Source organism: Peromyscus eremicus, chromosome 12 (assembly GCF_949786415.1).
Source record: "Peromyscus eremicus chromosome 12, PerEre_H2_v1, whole genome shotgun sequence".
NCBI lineage: Eukaryota > Metazoa > Chordata > Mammalia > Rodentia > Cricetidae > Peromyscus > Peromyscus eremicus.
In genome coordinates, this window is record NC_081428.1 from 65,492,351 (window position 1) to 65,510,531 (window position 18,181).

Sequence of the window (18,181 nt, forward strand, 5' to 3'; positions counted from 1 at the left end):
ACCATAATGTGAACATTAATGGTGACTAGGAGATCGTTGGACAGCTAGGAGGCCCCACCAGTACCCCCCACCAGTACCCTCTGTGTTTCCAACATTGTGCAGTCTATTTATTTGGGAACATTAGTGGCATTTTTCAAGGCCAGTTGGGTCCATTCTTTCTTGATAAATGTAGGTAGCTAGATATGATCTGTTACTGGTCCAAGGTCACAGTCCAGCTTCCAGCAACAAAAATACAAAGCCAGCGCTTTGCCTGGAGAGCCTGGCTGCTTCCTTTCCAAGCCATTTTGCATTCCCGTTAAGCTGGGTCTTTGTCACAGAGAGAGCAGTGTGTAGGTGGCACTCTGACCTCTACAGCATATATGAGAAGAGGGCAGTGGTCTTGGTGATGTCACTAAAGCTGTGTGGCCTTCAGTGAGTCATTTCTCGGAATCTTAGGTGTTTCTTTTTGTACATCACACACACACACACACACATACACACACACACACACACACACACACACGGAGGGAGGGAGGGAGGGAGGGAGGGAGGAAGGAAGAGAGAGAGACTCCAGACAGATGATTTTCTGGATATGAATGAGGGATGCCAAAACCAACAAACTGGGCCGTTAAGAATTCTTTGGATGGTGATGTTCTTAGAAAAAGATAATCCTGCCCACATCTAAGGATGCTTCTTGGGATCTTGAGTGTGGCAAAGGCATTTCTTCCTGCAAAGTAAAAGCCCTGGTATCTTTACAGGGGTGTTTTCGTTATTTATCAGCCCAGGGCACTGTCACCCTAGAGGGTGTATCCGAGTCACAGAGGACTTTTTCACTGTCATCCCACACTGTGCCCGTCATTACGAATCACTGCTGGAATAAGGCTCTGTTTGCTAATTGTGTGTGTCACTGGAGTTGAAGCCAAGAAAGTGGTAGCACACTTAACAATATTCTGAGATCACACAAAGATACTTGTATACCTAACCAAAGATGATTTATCTAATGTAACTAGAGTTACAAGACATTAAAACTTTACAACTCTTTCTCCAGCACTGTGTGTGTGTGTGTATAAGTGTGTGTGTGTGTGTGTTTTTAAAGGAACTCTACATAGTCTACAAGTCTCTACATAGACACTGATACCACTTACCTACCTAGTATTTATTAAATGGGGACTTTGAAGATAGGATGTGTGTGTCTTACGTTATGATGGAGTTAGTTTGGTTTCAGGGTACAGTTGCAACAGATACCATTCTGAACTGAATCATTTCTTAAAGTAGTGTGGTGTGGCAAGTTGTATCCGCTGGGACTTAGGGAGACGGGCATACCTCTGTTCTTTTACTTGAGGTTCTGAAGATCCACAAAGTAGTAAGGGGTGACGTGGAGCTCATTCCCTAAACTTGAGGCCCCCGTCAAGGTCTTAAGGTCTTCGTCAGTGGCAACTACTCCGTAAGACAAAATCAAAGCATAGGGCAAACCTCTATCTCCAAAAAATATTTACGTTATGATTCATGACAGCAAAATTACAGTTATGAAGTAGCAACAAAAAATAACTTTATGGTTGGGGTCACCAGGACCTGAGGAACTGTATTAAAGGGCTGCAGCATTGGGAAGGTTGAGAACCACTGGCCTGGAGGAGTATAGGAAGGTGGCCTTGTTGTAGAGGTTCTTAGGAACAAATAGAAGCCAGGGCTGTTGTCTGTTCTTCCTTCTGTTTCTGCTGGTGAGCTCTGCCGGCTGGAGCCTCCTCTGGTGCTCTGCTCCCGAGGTCAGATGTGACTGAGAGCAAAAGAGAATCCGTTCAGAGGCACACTTGTTGCAACCAACCCTGCATCCACAGGTGCAGTGAGCTCCCCCCGCCTCCCCGTGTCCATGCACAGCCCCTGGTAATCCATCTGCCATGATGGCCAGTATCAGCTCAGCTTGGCTTAAACTTAAGCCGGACACGTTGGCCCAGAGGATGTCTGGGGGTGGATAGAGTTGGGGAAGGGCTCCGGTTTGTCATCACAATTTTATAAAAATGCCAGCTAGCGGTCTCAAGAAGGCTAGATGGAAGTGCGGGCATCCCAGGATGAGTGTTGTCTTAACAAGTGAGTTCTCAGTTTCTATGAGGAAAGAAAGTGAAGCCCCATGCTCGCTAGGCCGCTGAAGTTCTGCACTTTTTGAGAGAAGCAGTGTTCAAAACCGGCCTAACTCCTGAATTCTAGAATTTGGCGGAGCACTTTATATTGGCTCCTTGGAAAGAGAAGTTAGTTTTAACTAAGTGTGGAAGCAGCTGTTGGAAGGAAAGACTACTGTGTTTCAGGCAGGGAGGGCTCCAGTTCCTTATATGCAGCTGGTAAAAGCTGCTGCTTCCCCAGTCCAGCAGAGGGCGAAAGGGAGATTTTTAGCTTACCATGCTTCCACTTCCCAACCCCCAGGGATCTGTACACCAAGTGCAAGTGGCCACCGCTTCTCCACGCCGGCAGAAGGAGAAGGGAGCTTTTTAGCTATTTTTCATGCAAGTCTGCCTAAAGAAAACTGTTAGAATCCAAAGCAGAGTTCATAACAGACTTTGAAATCGGAAGGCTCAATCTGATTCTTTCATAGCTCAATCCTGGGTTAAGTCGTCTTACATTACAAAAAGAAGAGGCTGACACTGAAACATGGTAACAGCTGAGATGGGGGTATTTATCTACCTGTTGCTGATTTGGCTGTCTTCAACCATATGCAAAGGAAGATGAAATTCCTCTGTGTGGTTTCTAGTGAAGCCCATGCTTGCCTGGGTAGGGTGCGGTGTCACAGCTGGGGGTCCTCAGCCGTGCTCTGTGTGTGTGTGTGTGTGTGTGTGTGTGTGTGTGTGTGTGTACTGTCACAGCTGGGGGTCCTCAGCCTGTGCTGTGTGTGTGTGTGTGTGTGTGTGTGTACTGTCACAGCTGGGGGTCCTCAGCCTGTGCTGTGTGTGTGTGTGTGTGTGTGTGTGTGTGTACTGTCACAGCTGGGGGTCCTCAGCCTGTGGTGTGTGTGTGTGTGTGTGTGTGTGTGTGTGTGTGTGTGTACTGTCACAGCTGGGGGTCCTCAGCCTGTGCTTGCCTGAGTAGGGTGTAGTGTCACAGCTGGGAGTCTTCAGAAGCAACCTCTGAGATAGAGTCAGGGATATTTACTGAAGAACATTCCAGTATCCACACCCCTGGGAGGGAGCTCAGGAAGGGCAGGTAGAAGTCCAGACACAGCTCATTCCCAGAGTGCTTTTCCTGAAGTTGAGTGTGAGGCAGAGGAAGTCTGTGATTGAGTCCGCCCGCCACACCGAAGATGAGAAAAGACATCTTTCTAGTTGTTCAAAGAGGGAGATTTAATAAAACCACCCATTTTTCTTCATCAAGGATTTTTGTTCTTTAAAAACTGTTAGTGTATTTATTGTACGGAACAGTATATTTCATTATGATCTTTTTATATACACACATATAATATATTTTATATTATAATATATATAATATATTATATATATTATATAATATATTATATATATAATATTATATATATTTATATATAGTATACTATATATGTATATATTATATTTTAACCTCTTTCCCTTACCTTCTTCTCCCTCCTTCCTCCTCTCCCTCTGAGCCATTTATTTCCAAATCATGAAGGATTTCTTAAGTGAGATTTGATTGTTGCTCATTTGTTCTTTTATTCATGTGCTTGTAGTGCTGGGAACCAAACCCGGGGCCTTGCACATGCTTAGGCGAAGCCCTCAACCCCTGAGCTACATCCCCAACCTCCAGCTTATTACTCTTCGAGGCAATAGCACATGGCAGTGGTACAGAACCATCGGCCACCGGCACTGGTTCCAGAACACTGCCTTGACTTACCCCCTAAATCACCCATAGCTGCACACGCACGTGGCTTTTGTAACTCCAGGCCAGTGCCAAACAGAAAGGTCAGATGATGTGCCAGAGTTAGGATCTCATTGTCCTTTGAGAGCCTCTGCAGTCACATTGAGAACTTCCAGTCCAGAGAAATGCTCACGCTGGGAGAAGAAGCTGGGCGAGCGAGCCGGGCTTGGCAAAACACTAGGCTGACTTCACGTGATTGGCACCAGCGTGGAGAGCCAGGGACGGCAGTGAGACACACACACAGAGGGCATGGGGTGAGATGTGGATAAGTTTTGGCGGTACAAGGTCAGGAAGAGTGGGAGCATATGGAGGCTCTCAGACTGAATGACTGAGCATGTGTGGAGACTCTCCTACTCCCTTGAGGACTGGGAGGAGGAGGCCTGGTTGATGGTGAACGTGATACTGCTTTTCACACTGATGATCTATCAGAGTCCCTTCCCCTGAGCAAGGGCAGGCCCTGAGCAGTGTTGTTAGCTGGATCTGTGCAGCGCCTGAGATCTGGTTTTGTGCTGGCGCCTTTCATTGTTGGAGGTCAGAGCTTTCCACATGGCCGTGTGCTTCCTGTAACAGTGTTTTCTCCTTTTGTTCCTAGGCATGGTGCAGAAATTAGATCAAAAGCTCCCTGTGGCTAACGAGTACCTGTTGCTCTCTGGAGGAGTCCGAGAAGGTGTGGTGGACCTGGACCTCGATGAGCTGAACGTCTATGCCCGCGGCACTGACTACGACATGGACTTTACCCTTCTGGTGCCGGCCCTCAAGCTGCATGACCGTAATCAGCCTGTGACACTCGACATGCGCCACTCAGCCCTGTGCCACTCCTGGCTGAGCCTGCGGCTCTTCGACGAGGGGACCATCAGTAAGTGGAAAGATTGCTGCACCATCGCAGACCACATCAATGGCGCCACCAACTACTTCTTCTCCCCCACCAAAGTGGCTGACTGGTTCTACGACTCCATCAGCATCATCCTCTCGGAGATCCAGAAGAAACCCCAGCGAGGGATGCCAAAGGTGGAGAAGGTAGAAAAAAACGGGACCATCATCTCCATCATCCTGGGCGTGGGGAGCAGTCGCATGTTGTACGATATTGTCCCTGTGGTGTCCTTCAAAGGTTGGCCCGCCGTGGCCCAGAGCTGGCTCATGGAGAACCACTTTTGGGATGGGAAGATCACTGAGGAAGAGGTCATCAGTGGCTTTTACTTGGTGCCAGCTTGCTCCTACAAGGGTAAGAAGGACAATGAGTGGCGACTGTCCTTTGCCAGGAGCGAGGTGCAGTTGAAGAAGTGCATCTCGGGCAGTCTCATGCAGGCCTACCAGGCCTGCAAAGCCATCATCATCAAACTCCTGTCAAGGCCCAAGGCTATCAGCCCCTATCACCTGCGGAGCATGATGCTCTGGGCCTGTGACCGACTCCCCGCCAGCTACCTGGCTCAGGAAGACTATGCAGCCCACTTTTTGCTGGGCCTCATTGACGACCTGCAGCACTGTCTGGTCAACAAGATGTGCCCTAATTATTTCATCCCCCAGTGCAACATGCTGGAGCACCTGTCGGAGGAGACAGTCATGCTCCACGCCCGGAAGCTGTCCTCCGTGCGCTCAGATCCTGCCGAGCACCTGCGCACCGCCATCGAGCACGTGAAGGCGGCCAATCGGCTGACGCTGAAGCTGCAGCGGCGGGGCAGCGCCACCAGCATCCCCTCCCCGCAGTCAGATGGAGGGGACCCCAATCAGCCTGATGACCGCCTGGCAAAAAAACTGCAGCAGCTAGTGACTGAGAACCCAGGGAAGTCCATCTCGGTCTTTATTAACCCCGATGACGTCACGAGGCCCCATTTCAGAATCGATGATAAATTTTTCTGAGTGATTTGTTGACCTTTTCTTTTTCTTCTCCTTGGTTCTAAGACTTAGGTAGCGTGTAGTGTGGTGTGCGATTTCTGTCCTTCTGTTTTTACATATCCAGCTTACATTGGATTTGTTAAGGACACATTTTTAAGTTTCCTGGTTCCGCAGGATGGTGCAGGCTCTGAAACAGTATTATTACTATTTCACATTCTGCCTGATTTTGCTTTTTGTTTTCTAGTTATTGTCACATTATTATTTTTTTTGTGGTGTTCATTTTTAAGGAGAACTTGAGCCATATAGACGACACTGCCCATGAATCCTCTTTCTTGTTTTCTGTCTCACACCCAGTGTAGATTTGTTGGTGCGTTTGGGGGAACACGTTTCATTCTTACATATCCGAACTCTCCTCTGCTTCCATTCTGTTTTTTGACCTTGTTCTGAGTTTTCACTGAGATGGGTATCTGAGAGTCCTAAGAACCTGGAGGCCCTGTGCATGCCGGCTGCATTTATTTCTTTGGACCAGCGATCGGAACGGTTTCCCGTTTCTACACGGACGGAAACTTGGAGAGAAAGAATGATGTACATCGCGGTCTGAGCAACCTCGTTGAATGTAATTGTCCTCGAATCAGCAAACATTGGATGGATTGGAGGGAGGGCTTGATAGCTTTCCAAACAGAATTAAGGTTTCCAAATGTTAGTTTTAGTGTTTGTAATTATTTGAAGCCTTATTTAAATCCTATTAAGGAGCACACCATTCTAATTGTTATTTGCACTAATGAAGTCTTTGCCATTGTTAGAGCTGCAATGTGTGTATGTGTTCAGTGTACATTAACATCCTTTCTGGAAATGCTGTCGATTTTCATTTAGTCCTGTTCTCTCGGTCAGTAGAATGAGTCTCTGCATTTGTCTAGTTCTCCTTTAATTGTGGGTCCCGTTTTTGCCCTCTTTGATAGTTCTGGTTCCTGCCTTACTGAGGGAAGTTTTTAAAGCTTTATACCTGTTCAGTGACTAGCTAAAGCTTGGGAAGATAATACTTGACAAAGTGGGTGTCTTTGTATTTATTTTGGGGGCGGGGGAGGTTCTAGAGATTTTTCTCTTCCCCTTTCCTTTTATAAAGTGTCTTTATTTCTCCTGAGACCTGGATGGAAAACAGACAGGCAGAATTATCCCCAAATTGAAGATACTGTACCTGTTCAAAGCAGGTTTCACCGTAGAGCAGGAACCAGGAAATAACCTGAGTGGCTGTGTTGGAATAAAGGAGTCCTATTTTCTGACTGAAATGATTTGCCAGATTTGGGTGCTGTGGGATTTAGGTGCTGGGGGGTGGTGCTGGCCCTATTTGGTGTGAACGGAAGAAGGCAGACAGTGGTGCTGGAGTCATTGATGGGCTTGCTGGTCTAGATGACCCATGATGTCTGCTAACGGAAAAGTCAAGCAACATGGTGGTTTGGGTCTTGAACGTCCAGACTCATAGGTTGGGTTTTGGCCAACTGAAATCAGACATATGTGGTCTTGGAGTTTTGCATGGGAATTAATGTAATGCTTATGAATCATTCAACAATCTCAAGTCAAACACAAAAATAAAGAAGAAACATACTGGCCTTGGCATTTTTGTTGTCATTATTGCTTTGTAATCTCAAAGTTTCTCTCTCTCTTCCCTCCCCACCCCCCACTTCTTTCCTCCCATTTTCACTGTGTTGCCCCTTACTTTTAGCCTGGAACTCTAGATCTTTCAGCCTGAGCTCTGAGTGCTGAGATTTCAAGTGTGTATCACCACACCCAGCTTTGAAATTGCTTTCTTCGTAGCAAGTGCTAAGTAGTCAGTAAGTACAGCCTCTGCCTTTAGAAGTCTACATAGTGCACAGCCTGTGTTCCTGGTGGTATATACTTATCCTCCACACAAAGTATGACCTCATTAAACAACTGGTTCCCAGATCCAGATGTGCCTCCTGATTAGAAAAGCCAGTAGATACAAACCTGTTTTTCCTTATTTACAAACATGAAGGAGTGCCATCCAATCCCAATTCTTCCAGCTGGGGACATACCCCATGGAGAGCCGGAACAGAAGCCTGAATATGGAGGAGAAAGCATTCGGTTTATATTGGTACTGACAACTATCACCCAGTCATGGCAGCTGACATCAGATGGCACTGTGGGAGATGGAAATGAAAGCGTGAGTCCTCAGAACCCCAAGCCCAAGGCTTCTTCTCTTATGTGGACTTCCTCATCATCAGTATTTTAATTAGTTTTGAGTTAGGTTCAGGTAGGTTAAGTTCATTACCATAGTTAATCAAATACGCCAAGCTGAGCCGTTTTGGTTGGCGTGTGTCCCTTTCTGGGATAGCTATGAAGGATTCATACCCTTGTATCCTTGTATTTAGAGCTGGTATGTGCTGATTTCATTGATTCCTGTCTAGTCTATATAACTACTTTAGCCATTTTGTTAATTGGATAGGTTAAAACAAAGATATATGATGGATGTGGGCAAATATATTACAAAAACCATTGCTCTAAAGTCTGTTGTACTTTCAGAACATATCCAATGTCTCAAGTACATTTTAAATGCTGTGCCTTCAGATAAAATTTTGTTACAGGCATCATAAGGTTTTAGCGCATTAATTCTGATGTCTTTCCCTTTTTCCACATCTAGTCATAGTGGAGAGCACAATATTTGAATTTCACATGGAAATGTGCAAAGACGTCTGGGTGTTGGTAATTGTAGCACCCATTGTTTAATCTCCAGAATTCCTGTCCAGGCCACAAGCCCAAGACACTCTGAGGTCAAGGGTAAAAGTATGGGATGTTGCCTAATGCCTTTTCCTTAAACATACTCCATTGAGTTCTCACCAGGCTGTTCTGCAGCCCAGAAGATTGCTTTATACTAGGTAGTTATAAGTCACCTGATATTGGCTATTGGGGTATGACCTTGTGTCTTAGGGTTTCTGTTGCTATGAAGAGACAGCATGACCATGGCAACTCTTATAAAGGAAAACATTTAACTGGGCTGGCTTACAGTTCAGAGGTTTAGTCCATTATCGTCATGGCGGGAAGCAAGGCAGCATGCCGGCAGACATGGTGCTGGAGAGGGAGCTGAGAGTTCTGCATCCGGATCATCAGGAAGAGAGTGAGACCACACTCTACATTTCAGAAAGACCAGGAAGTACTCAGTACTGTTAACCACTGGAGCATCTCTCTACCACTCCTAAATTGTAAGGGGTGTGTGTGTGTGTGTGTGTGTGTGTGTGTGTACACATACATGTGTGTGTGATAGAATAGTTACAAAGAGTTAAAGAGGCCACAGCAGAGTTCAGGGAATCCCAAAAAGGCCTCACTCAGAAGCAGAAACAGGATGCTGAGGGATGTAAGGCAGATATCATGGGACTAGGGGAGCTCATAATTAACTGGTGGGAGGGCTGTTGCATGTGCTGTTGAAAGGGAAAAATCAGTAGCCATCTTGAGGGACGCTTTCCCCTCCCCTCCTCCAAAGGCATTTGCTGACCAGCAGTTTTAGAAGTGATCAGAAATTGAACTTAAGGCTGGGATAATAAATCTATGCATCCTAGACTCAGCAAAACAAGATATGGAGAGTAATGGACTCAACTGACCAGATGTTGACCTTAGAGGAGTGCAGGACTGCAACAATAAGAATGTGTCAACAAAAGCAGGACATAGGGAATAAAAATTTATGTCTCTATGGATACCCTGAATCCTGTTAGCAGTTAGTAATCTTATGCTTACCTTACCCCTAGCCCCTTTGTCCATTCCCAAGCTGCATGTAAACTTTTCCTATATAAACCCCTTAAAGTGAATGCACGGGGCATTCTTCACCTGCTGTGTTGGATGTTGGAATGGCGGACCAAGCTTTCTTGCTTTGTTAATAAAAACCTCTGTGTGCTTGCATCGGATAATGGCTCTGTGGTGGTCTCGCTTGGGGGTCTTGCGACCTGGGCACAACACTGTAAAATCAAGTTGTAGGGCCAAAATGAGCTGAGCCTCAGACTTGAGTTCAAGCTGCAGACGAGCTCCCCATGCAGGTATCAGTAGTGGGGACTGAGCAGAGCTGAAGCTGGGACAAGTGGGAGATATGTTGGTCCTTGAAGTACACACTAAGTGTTTGCAGGTCAGTTGGGTCTTTCATCATCATGGTTTTGAGTGTCCTCTGGGGTCCAGATGAGAGAGGTGGAACCTTTTCCTTGGTCTGGCTTGTACAGTAAGTTCTCAAGCCTGGTTTCCCTGACAGGATTTTAATGTGCCCATGTGCCCCCCAAGTCCGACTCTCTGTGAGAAGTGTATAGTTGCCCTCCCTTCCACTTTTAAGAATAAGTTATTTACCATCCCGTGCCTCGAGGGTGGTGCTGGATGGCATTCACATATCCACGGTGCAGAGTCTCCCTGCCTCTGCATATGCACTTAAAATGGAGTCACCTAAGGCAAGGCACAGCTTGAACAACCACCATTTTACACAACACTGTAGGGTAGCACAGCCCGATAGCCACAGCCACCCAGAAGTATGGTGGTCCGGCTGTTTGGCATCCTTGAACCCCGTGTGTTTATTATTAAGGAACTAAGAGATTGCACACTCCCTATACCAAGTTGGAAGCCAGCCTTTGTCTATATGAGGCTCTTTCTCAAGACAACAAGAAATACCCAACAAAGGACCCATTATCACACAGAGACCCTTAAAAACACAATTCTTTAGCTTGGCGCAGCAGCACAGACAATCACTTGTTGCCTGGGTTACCCCATCTCTGCCTAGGATCCATGGACTGTTAATGGGGCTTTAGTAAGAATTCCATGATCTAATTTCCCTTGCTGTCAACGCCATCATTTAGTTAAGGAAAAGAGGGTTAAATGTGAGAACATAAAACCAACCATAAGATTTCATTTTGCTTTCATGTCTGTCAAATAGCAGATTTGAGACTCTATTTTTCTCCTCACTGGCTTTGACTAGCTAGCTAAAATTGCCTCAGTCTCTAAAGAAATCTCAGTTTTAGATCTATAAAGCCAGTTCTTTAAAAGGTTGAAGTCCTTGCTTTCCCAGCACTTTTTTTTTGTTAAGAATCTCATTAAGTTGCAGCAATATGTCCAAAGTGGGCAGCACAGGCACCTCCAGGACACCTAGTATGGCAATTCTTGTTTGATCCCTGGCATTCGTGAGCCTGTTTAATCAACATGAACCTCTAGACACTCTATGTCTCAGTAATAAGTCAAATTAGGTTTCAGATAATTAAGGAAGAGTCAGGGCTTGAACCCATTTGTCTGTTTTAGAAATTTAAAATTTTTGGGGCTGAGGAGATGGCTCAGTGCTTAGGAGCATGTACTGCTCTTGTAGAGGACCAGAATTCAGTGTCCACTACCCACATTGGTGGTTCAAGATGCCTTTGTGCCAGCTCTAGGGGATCCAATGCCTCTGACTTCCTCAGATATCTTCACTATGAACACATAACTACCCTACCACACACATATACATAATTAAAAATAAATCTTTCTAAAAAATTTAAAACTTCCTGTGTCATGATGCTTCTGGGGTCTGAATCTAATCTTACTATTTAGGACACATTTGCTTATATAATTCATAAGGACCCGCATTCAGATAGCACAAGTCTAAGGCAAACTTTCAGAGTGTGTCCGTCAGCAGAACAGATGGGTGTCTGGAGAAATTTATCACTGAGTGATTCAAGGAGAAGAGAAGTAACCACTTGCGTGAAGTTTTTGGTTGATGGGAGGAAAATGGTCAAAGTGACCATACTGTCACTGTAGTTCCTGAACTGAGAGCCAGAGGAAGTGAAATAAAGGAGGTTACTATTCACAAAACATTGCTCCTTTCAAGATGTAAGGGGGGAGGCGCTTTTGAAGAAAAGGTGTAGTTGAGGGTCTTAGTTATACCTAAGAACTGATACAGCCAACAACGTGATATAAAAAGTGAAAGATTGTATTTTTAAAATTGTGTATAATTTTAAGGCTTAAAAATTGGATGTTTAATAATTTGAAAGCATTTAGTAAAAACATTGAGAGACAATACACACTCTAAATTCTTTGCCTTTACACTTTATACATCTGTATTTTTTACATTCGTAACTTTAAAAATTGGAAATGGATCCTAATCTAAATTAAAAACTGAGATACAGTTTTAATGGCAGCATAAGTGCCTGATCCATGGGAGAGTTGACCTTCCTTATGGTGACCATGGCTATCTTGAAGAATAGAACTCTGTTGTTAACTTTTGTTTTTTGGTCCTCCCCACAGCCTCTTCTTGGAAGGCTTAAGCAAATACCTGTTATATGAGCCAAACTTTTCCTTGCTTAAGGGACTAAAATGCAAAGAAACTTCCCATTTCACTATGTAAAATATGATAGACCACATCAGATCCTTTGTGGTTGATGGGCAGATACTTTCAAAATATTTCTTTACACTTCCCAGATCAGAGTTTTGAGAATGGGAAGGTGGTGAAAGAGGAGACTTCTTCAGTAGCCTGGAAGGTCAGGGAAGATGGCCCTGTGCTCGCGACAGGGCAGATGAGCTGGGCCACTTGGATCACGGGTTGTTCTTTCCTTTGAGGAAATCACTTCCCATTTCTAGGACTCATTTGCTCTTTGTAAAATGAGGGGCGAGATCTACAAATTTGTGGACCTCTACAAATCCCCATCCCATGGATAACTGTTGGCTGTAGAGGGAAAGTAGTCACCTGGACAGAAGATGGACACAGAGAAGATTAAGCAGTAACAGTCTATGTAGGAGAGATGGGTGGGATTTGCAGACTCAGGCATGGACTCTAGATGAACTGAGAAGGAAGGAGGTGGCAGGTACCCCTTGGATAGGATAGAGTAATGAGCAGACACTGCTCCTGTCTTTTCCATGGCGGCATATCGTTTTGAGAGCTCCCCAGAGTCAGGCTTATTGTCGCAGATACAGATAGATCTCTCTGTATTTTCCACGTAGCTGTTTGTGACACTTTAAAAGCCATTGCTTACAAAAGGATTTTTACTGGCAAATTGAAGGCTTTGCAGCTCTTAAGTCATTAAAATAAAGCTAAAGCATTGACCTTGGCTAATTCACACATCACTTTTGTTCAGTTTTATGTGGGAATTCTGAAAGGAAAAAAAAAGGTGTCATTTGGGATCATGTGACAGTGACTAGATTGTGTATATAATTTACTTAAATTTGATCTTTACCTCCCATGTGTTCACCTTGTGGTGGAAACCTTTGGGGACAATGTCTCCCATCAAAACCCTGTGACTCTGACAGGATCACAGCGTGAGTCCAGCCAGGACAAACCTTCCTCTGGGTCACATTCACCTTCTGGCCTTCTCTATGCTAATGTCTTTGGGAGGAAACCTACAAAGTACAGCAGAGGAATAAAGAGCAGGGCAGGTCTGAGGATAGCTTTACAAGGACGTTCTCAGCCTGGATGCGTCCTGAACTTTAGCCCCAGTTGCCCATTACTTCCCTAAATCTATGCCCAGTCTCAACCTTTATAGTATTTTTAGGTAATAGTCATACAGGACATGGGTGAATTAACAGGTCCTTCTCAAGTCTGTCTGTGAAATTACTTGTTTCCCTTTTCTTAATAAGCTGCAATCTTTTGACAGATCTCAAACCCTCACATTTCAACTTCCTGATTCGTTCATATACTCTCAACCCCCCAGTTTCCCATGACTTCTTAGAAAAATTTGCTTTCTAAGCATTCCCATTATCCCGCCAAAATTATCTTGGCAAGCGCTCTCCAAGTTTGTATAAGAAAACGTCAGGTGCTAGAGTTTTCAATGAATGTACAGACTGTGTTTTCACACTCTCTGTACTCCTGCTTCCAAATGCCACTATGCAGCAGCTCATGTAATCAACAGTCAGTCACCTGTGTGGAAGGGCAAGCCACTAGTGAAGGGAATTTCTGAATTTTGTTTGCTCAATCAGTGGTTTTCAACATGAAAGTTGCGACCCCTTTGAGGTTGAACGACCCTTTCACTGGGGTCACATATCAGATATTTGCCATTCCTAACAGAAGAAAAATTAGTTATGAGGTAGCAACAAAATACTTTTATGGTTGGGGGTCACCACAACATGAGGAAACGTATTAAAGGGTCGCAGCATTAGGAAGGTTGAATCACTTAAACCATTGGCTTAAAGTGGTTCTTAGAACAGGATGCCTTGGAAGAAAATGACGCAAGAACTGTCTAGTTTATCCATATACTGTGTTCCAGCCATGAATGAATTTCTGGAAAGGGATTGGAGCCTCATGGAACATTTTTTCTGTTGAAAGGTGTGTGAATGTGGGGGAGGACATCAGCCCTAGGAAATAGACCACCATAAAGAAGTCTTTAGCCACATGTACATAAGAGGTAGTATTTCATAGATGAAAGTAGCCATCTACCCCAGTCTAGCCATGTAACTCATCTGTCTCTTTGTTCTTTAGTTCAGTTTTGCTCATGAATATTTCAGTGTGTTCCTTTTCAGTCCTGGGGGACAGGGTCCCCCACAGGGTGCTGCTGGTGTCCTTTGGCTCATGAGGCACTACGTTTATTTGCCTTACATATGAGAACTTCCCATAGGGACTTTTTTGAGAAAAACCACATAACTTTCAATGACCATTAAAAAGCATGTGATGAAATGGTCTTTAAAAGTATTTATTCTAGCCAGGAGAGATGGTGCTGGCCTGTAATCCCAGTTGCTCTGGAGGCTGAGGCGGGAGGATCAAAAGTTCATGGCCATTCTAGGTTACTGAATGGGTAACTTGTTTCCAAATAAAAAGTAAAAAGAGAACTTGGGATGAGGCTCAGTGGTAGCATGCTTGCATAGTAGGTAAGAGGACCCTAGAATTCTAGAATGCAAATGTCAAGTCAGTATATTGGAGAATATACTGGATATAGATAATATATTGGAGTGTGCTAATTCTTCAGTACTTTAATTATTCACCTGACAAATATCCAGAGCACCTAACTAATAAAAACCTGGGAGTCTTAAAGGAGAGACCTGGTTTCCAGTCTCTTGGAGCTTTTGGTCTACTGCAATGGGAAACGAACATTAGTCCCAGATGCCCAGATACAAAAATTAGCAGTCATGCGAAAGTTTCCTAACTTGAAAGACACTTATCAGCTGACCCTGGTATGCCAGCTTAGGGTATCTCACATTTGCTACTGCTGATACTTCGAGCCAAGCATCTCTTCACTGTGAATGATGGCCCTGCACATTTACTGTGCTCTCTGCAGCTTCTCTTGCCTGGACTACCACATGTCAGTAGCATCCTACACATCCCACATGAATCCAAAAAAAGTATCCCCAAGCATTGCCAACTGCCCTTTGGGGGATAAGATTGCCTGTAGTTGAAAGCTACGGTAGTAAATAATTCTAACTTACCTTTTATTTCCTTAGGGTAGAAACGGTTTTAGCTTCATGTCTATCCTAGCCAAAAGTGAGCACAAGTCTAGCAAATGCTTGTTGGATTGCATTTACGAATGTTGAAGTATCGCTGAGCCCTTTTACGGATCCTCATTCATCATATTTATGCTTAGAGCTGCCAAAATGGTTGTCAGCAGTTAATCAAACAAGAGTTTTCAATGGTGCAAATATTACCCGCAGGGGGTGTGATCCATACTCATCAGGAAGTAGCATTTCAGGAAGTGGGGTGGGAGATTTAGTGGCTAAGGCGCTTGCCACACAAGCAGGAGGGCCTGAGTTGGATTCTCAGACTTCACACAATGCTGGGTGTGGTAGCACATGTCTGTAATCCTTGTGCTCCTGTGATAAGATGTGTGGCAGAGCAGGGGAAACTCTACAAGCTCTTAGGCCACCTAACATGGGGGATGCAGCTGTGAACAAGAGATCCTGCTTCAAACGAGGTAGAAGGTGAGGTGTCCTCTGACCTCCATGTATACATGATGGCATCTGTGCACCCTCACACATGCATATACATGTATGCACCCCCATATATACATGCACACTCATCACACACACATATAATTTATGAATGTACACATGTACAGACACATATAAAGATGTAGCTTTTTCTTCAAGGAACTTAAAGTATATAAATGGAGATATTAATTATGAATTTGGAAATATAGTAAGTATCAAAAGGACTATTCTGAAAAGTTCAAAGAAAAAGTAAGTAACAGTTTTTATCAAAGTTGAACTTAGTGTTGGGCTCAGATATGTAGGAAAGGCTTTGGAGACTAACGGGGCTAAACTGTTGAGACGGTTAGGAAAGATTTGCACAGTGAGGACTTTAGAGGGAGCACAGAGGAGTGATGGGAATTGGGGTAGGAAATGGAGGTACACTCATCTTTACAGGTGGAGGTCTGAAGTATGCTGCTTCAGCAGCAATCCCAGCTTTGTGAATACAGCTGCAGCAACATGTGGAGATGGAGTCTCACTTAGCTTAGCTTTTTTTTTTTTGTTTTGTTTTGTTTTTTTTGTTTTTCGAGACAGGGTTTCTCTGTGTAGTTTTTGGTGCCTGTCCTGGAACTCACTTTGTAGCCCAGGCTGGCCTCGAACTCACAGAGATCTGCCTGACTCTGCCTCCCGAGTGCTGGGATTAAAGGTGTGCGCCACCACCGCCCAGCCTTAGCTTAGCTTTTAATGAATGGGACATTTATAAAGCAGCTTGGCCGCACTTGAGATTCAGATGTTAGTTGTCATTGAAATGACTTTACTGCTGAGTCAGGTGCACATATGAGAGCTGTTTTGCTGTATTATTTTTGGTTGGATTCATTAAAGAAACATCAAATCTATAGAAAAGGTTAATTTCCAAAGCCCTTCAAGGTCTAATAATATTCACAGAGGGCAATTCTCATTCAGAAAAATTTCAGTCTTAGCCTATGCCAAAACCATTACATAAACAAAAACATTTTTTACAGTTACTATGTTACCAGTCTTCTGTGTAGTTGTGAAATTAAAAACATCCACTAGAGTCTGAAGCAGGAGGATCATAAATGCAAGGCCAGCCTAAGCAACTTAGTGGTACTCTATCTCAAAATAATACAACACAACACAACACAACTCAGTACAATACAACACAATACATAAAATACAACACAAAACAATTCAATAGAATGTAATACATACAGCAACACAATAAATACAATACAACACAACTCAACATAATACAACACATATAATACAGTGATGGGCTGGGGATATAGATCAGTGGATAAAGTGTGATTGTGCAAGTATAGAGACTGGCGTGTGGATCCACAGTACCCATGCAAAAGCTCTGCATGGTAGCTGTGCCTGTAACCCCAGAGCTCTGGGATCAGGACCAGAGATAGGAGGATTCCTGAAGCTTGCTGGCTAGCCAGTATATCTGAAGAGGTGAGTTCTTGCTTCAGGGAGAGACTGTTCCACAAAAGAAAGTGGAGGAATACACATGAAGTCTACTCTGATCTCTACAAGTTCATACACAGGTAAGTGCACCTCTGTACACACACATACATACACACACACTATACACATGTACACACACACACACTATACACAGTACACACAGACACCACCACCACCACCACTACCACCACCACCACACCACACACATAAACACACACACACACACACACACACACACACACATATACACACATTATTAATTGTTACACATTTTGGCAGATTCTACCTGAGATTATACAGATAGATTTTTTTTTTCTCAAGTTCTTTGAAAATGTTCCCACTTTAGTGATTGTACACGCACTTGTGGAGGCCAATGCTTTTGTCACACCACTGTTAGTTCCTCAAATCAGCAACTGAACGATGTTGGTAGCACCTGCCCATGCTCAGCAGCCGTGCGGATTCGTTTTTGTCAACTTGACGCCGGGGTAGATCTGGGAAGGGGGAATGTCAGTTGAGGAATTGCCTCCATCAGATTGGCATGTTGTCACGTCTTTGGGAGTATTTTCTTGATTGCTAATTAATGTGTGAGGACCCAGCCCGCTGTGGGTAGTACCACTCCTGGCCAGGCAGGTTGGGGGTGTATAAGAAAGGTAGTTGAGCAAGCAGGGGGAAAGCAAGCCAGTCAGCAGTGTTCCTCCTGGTTCCTGCCTCGAGCTTCCACGGTCACTTGTTGCCTAGGTTTCTGTAGGTGATGGACTGTAACCTATGGGCCAAGTTGCTTTTGGTCACAGCGTTTATCACAGCAACAGAAAGCAAACCAGGAAACCAGCCAAGAACAGAAGCTGAAAGCCGTTGGTTGAAATTGACCGTTGATGTATGCCCTGGGTGCCACTTTGTCTTCATTTTTTACCTCTTCCCATGTGTTTTGTATATCTTTAACCTTAAAACTCCATCTTAGAGCATGCTAGGTAATGGGAATTCTGAGAAGTTTTTGCCAGGTGTCTGGAATCTCTTTTACTCTTTCTTTTAAAAATTAATGTTTAGACAGCATACAAAATAATGGATTTCATAATGACATTTTCAAATATGTAGATACATGCAAATACATATTATGTGCATAACATTATTGCACTTTGCTCACTTCCTTCCCCTCTTCCTCCTCCTGGTCCATTCA

At 44.2% G+C, this 18,181-nt stretch overlaps 1 protein-coding gene across 1 annotated transcript in view; it reads left to right on the top strand.

Annotated features, from left to right (window-relative positions):
- Mb21d2 (Mab-21 domain containing 2) overlaps positions 1 to 7,292 on the top strand; it is a 110,247-nt gene extending 102,955 nt beyond the window's left edge. The window contains exon 2 of the mRNA XM_059277122.1: positions 4,445 to 7,292. Within this exon, the coding sequence (XP_059133105.1) occupies positions 4,445 to 5,709 (1,265 nt within the window). The 3' untranslated portion in view covers positions 5,710 to 7,292. The remainder of the gene's footprint in view (positions 1 to 4,444) is intronic.
- The last annotated feature ends 10,889 nt before the right edge of the window (positions 7,293 to 18,181 follow it).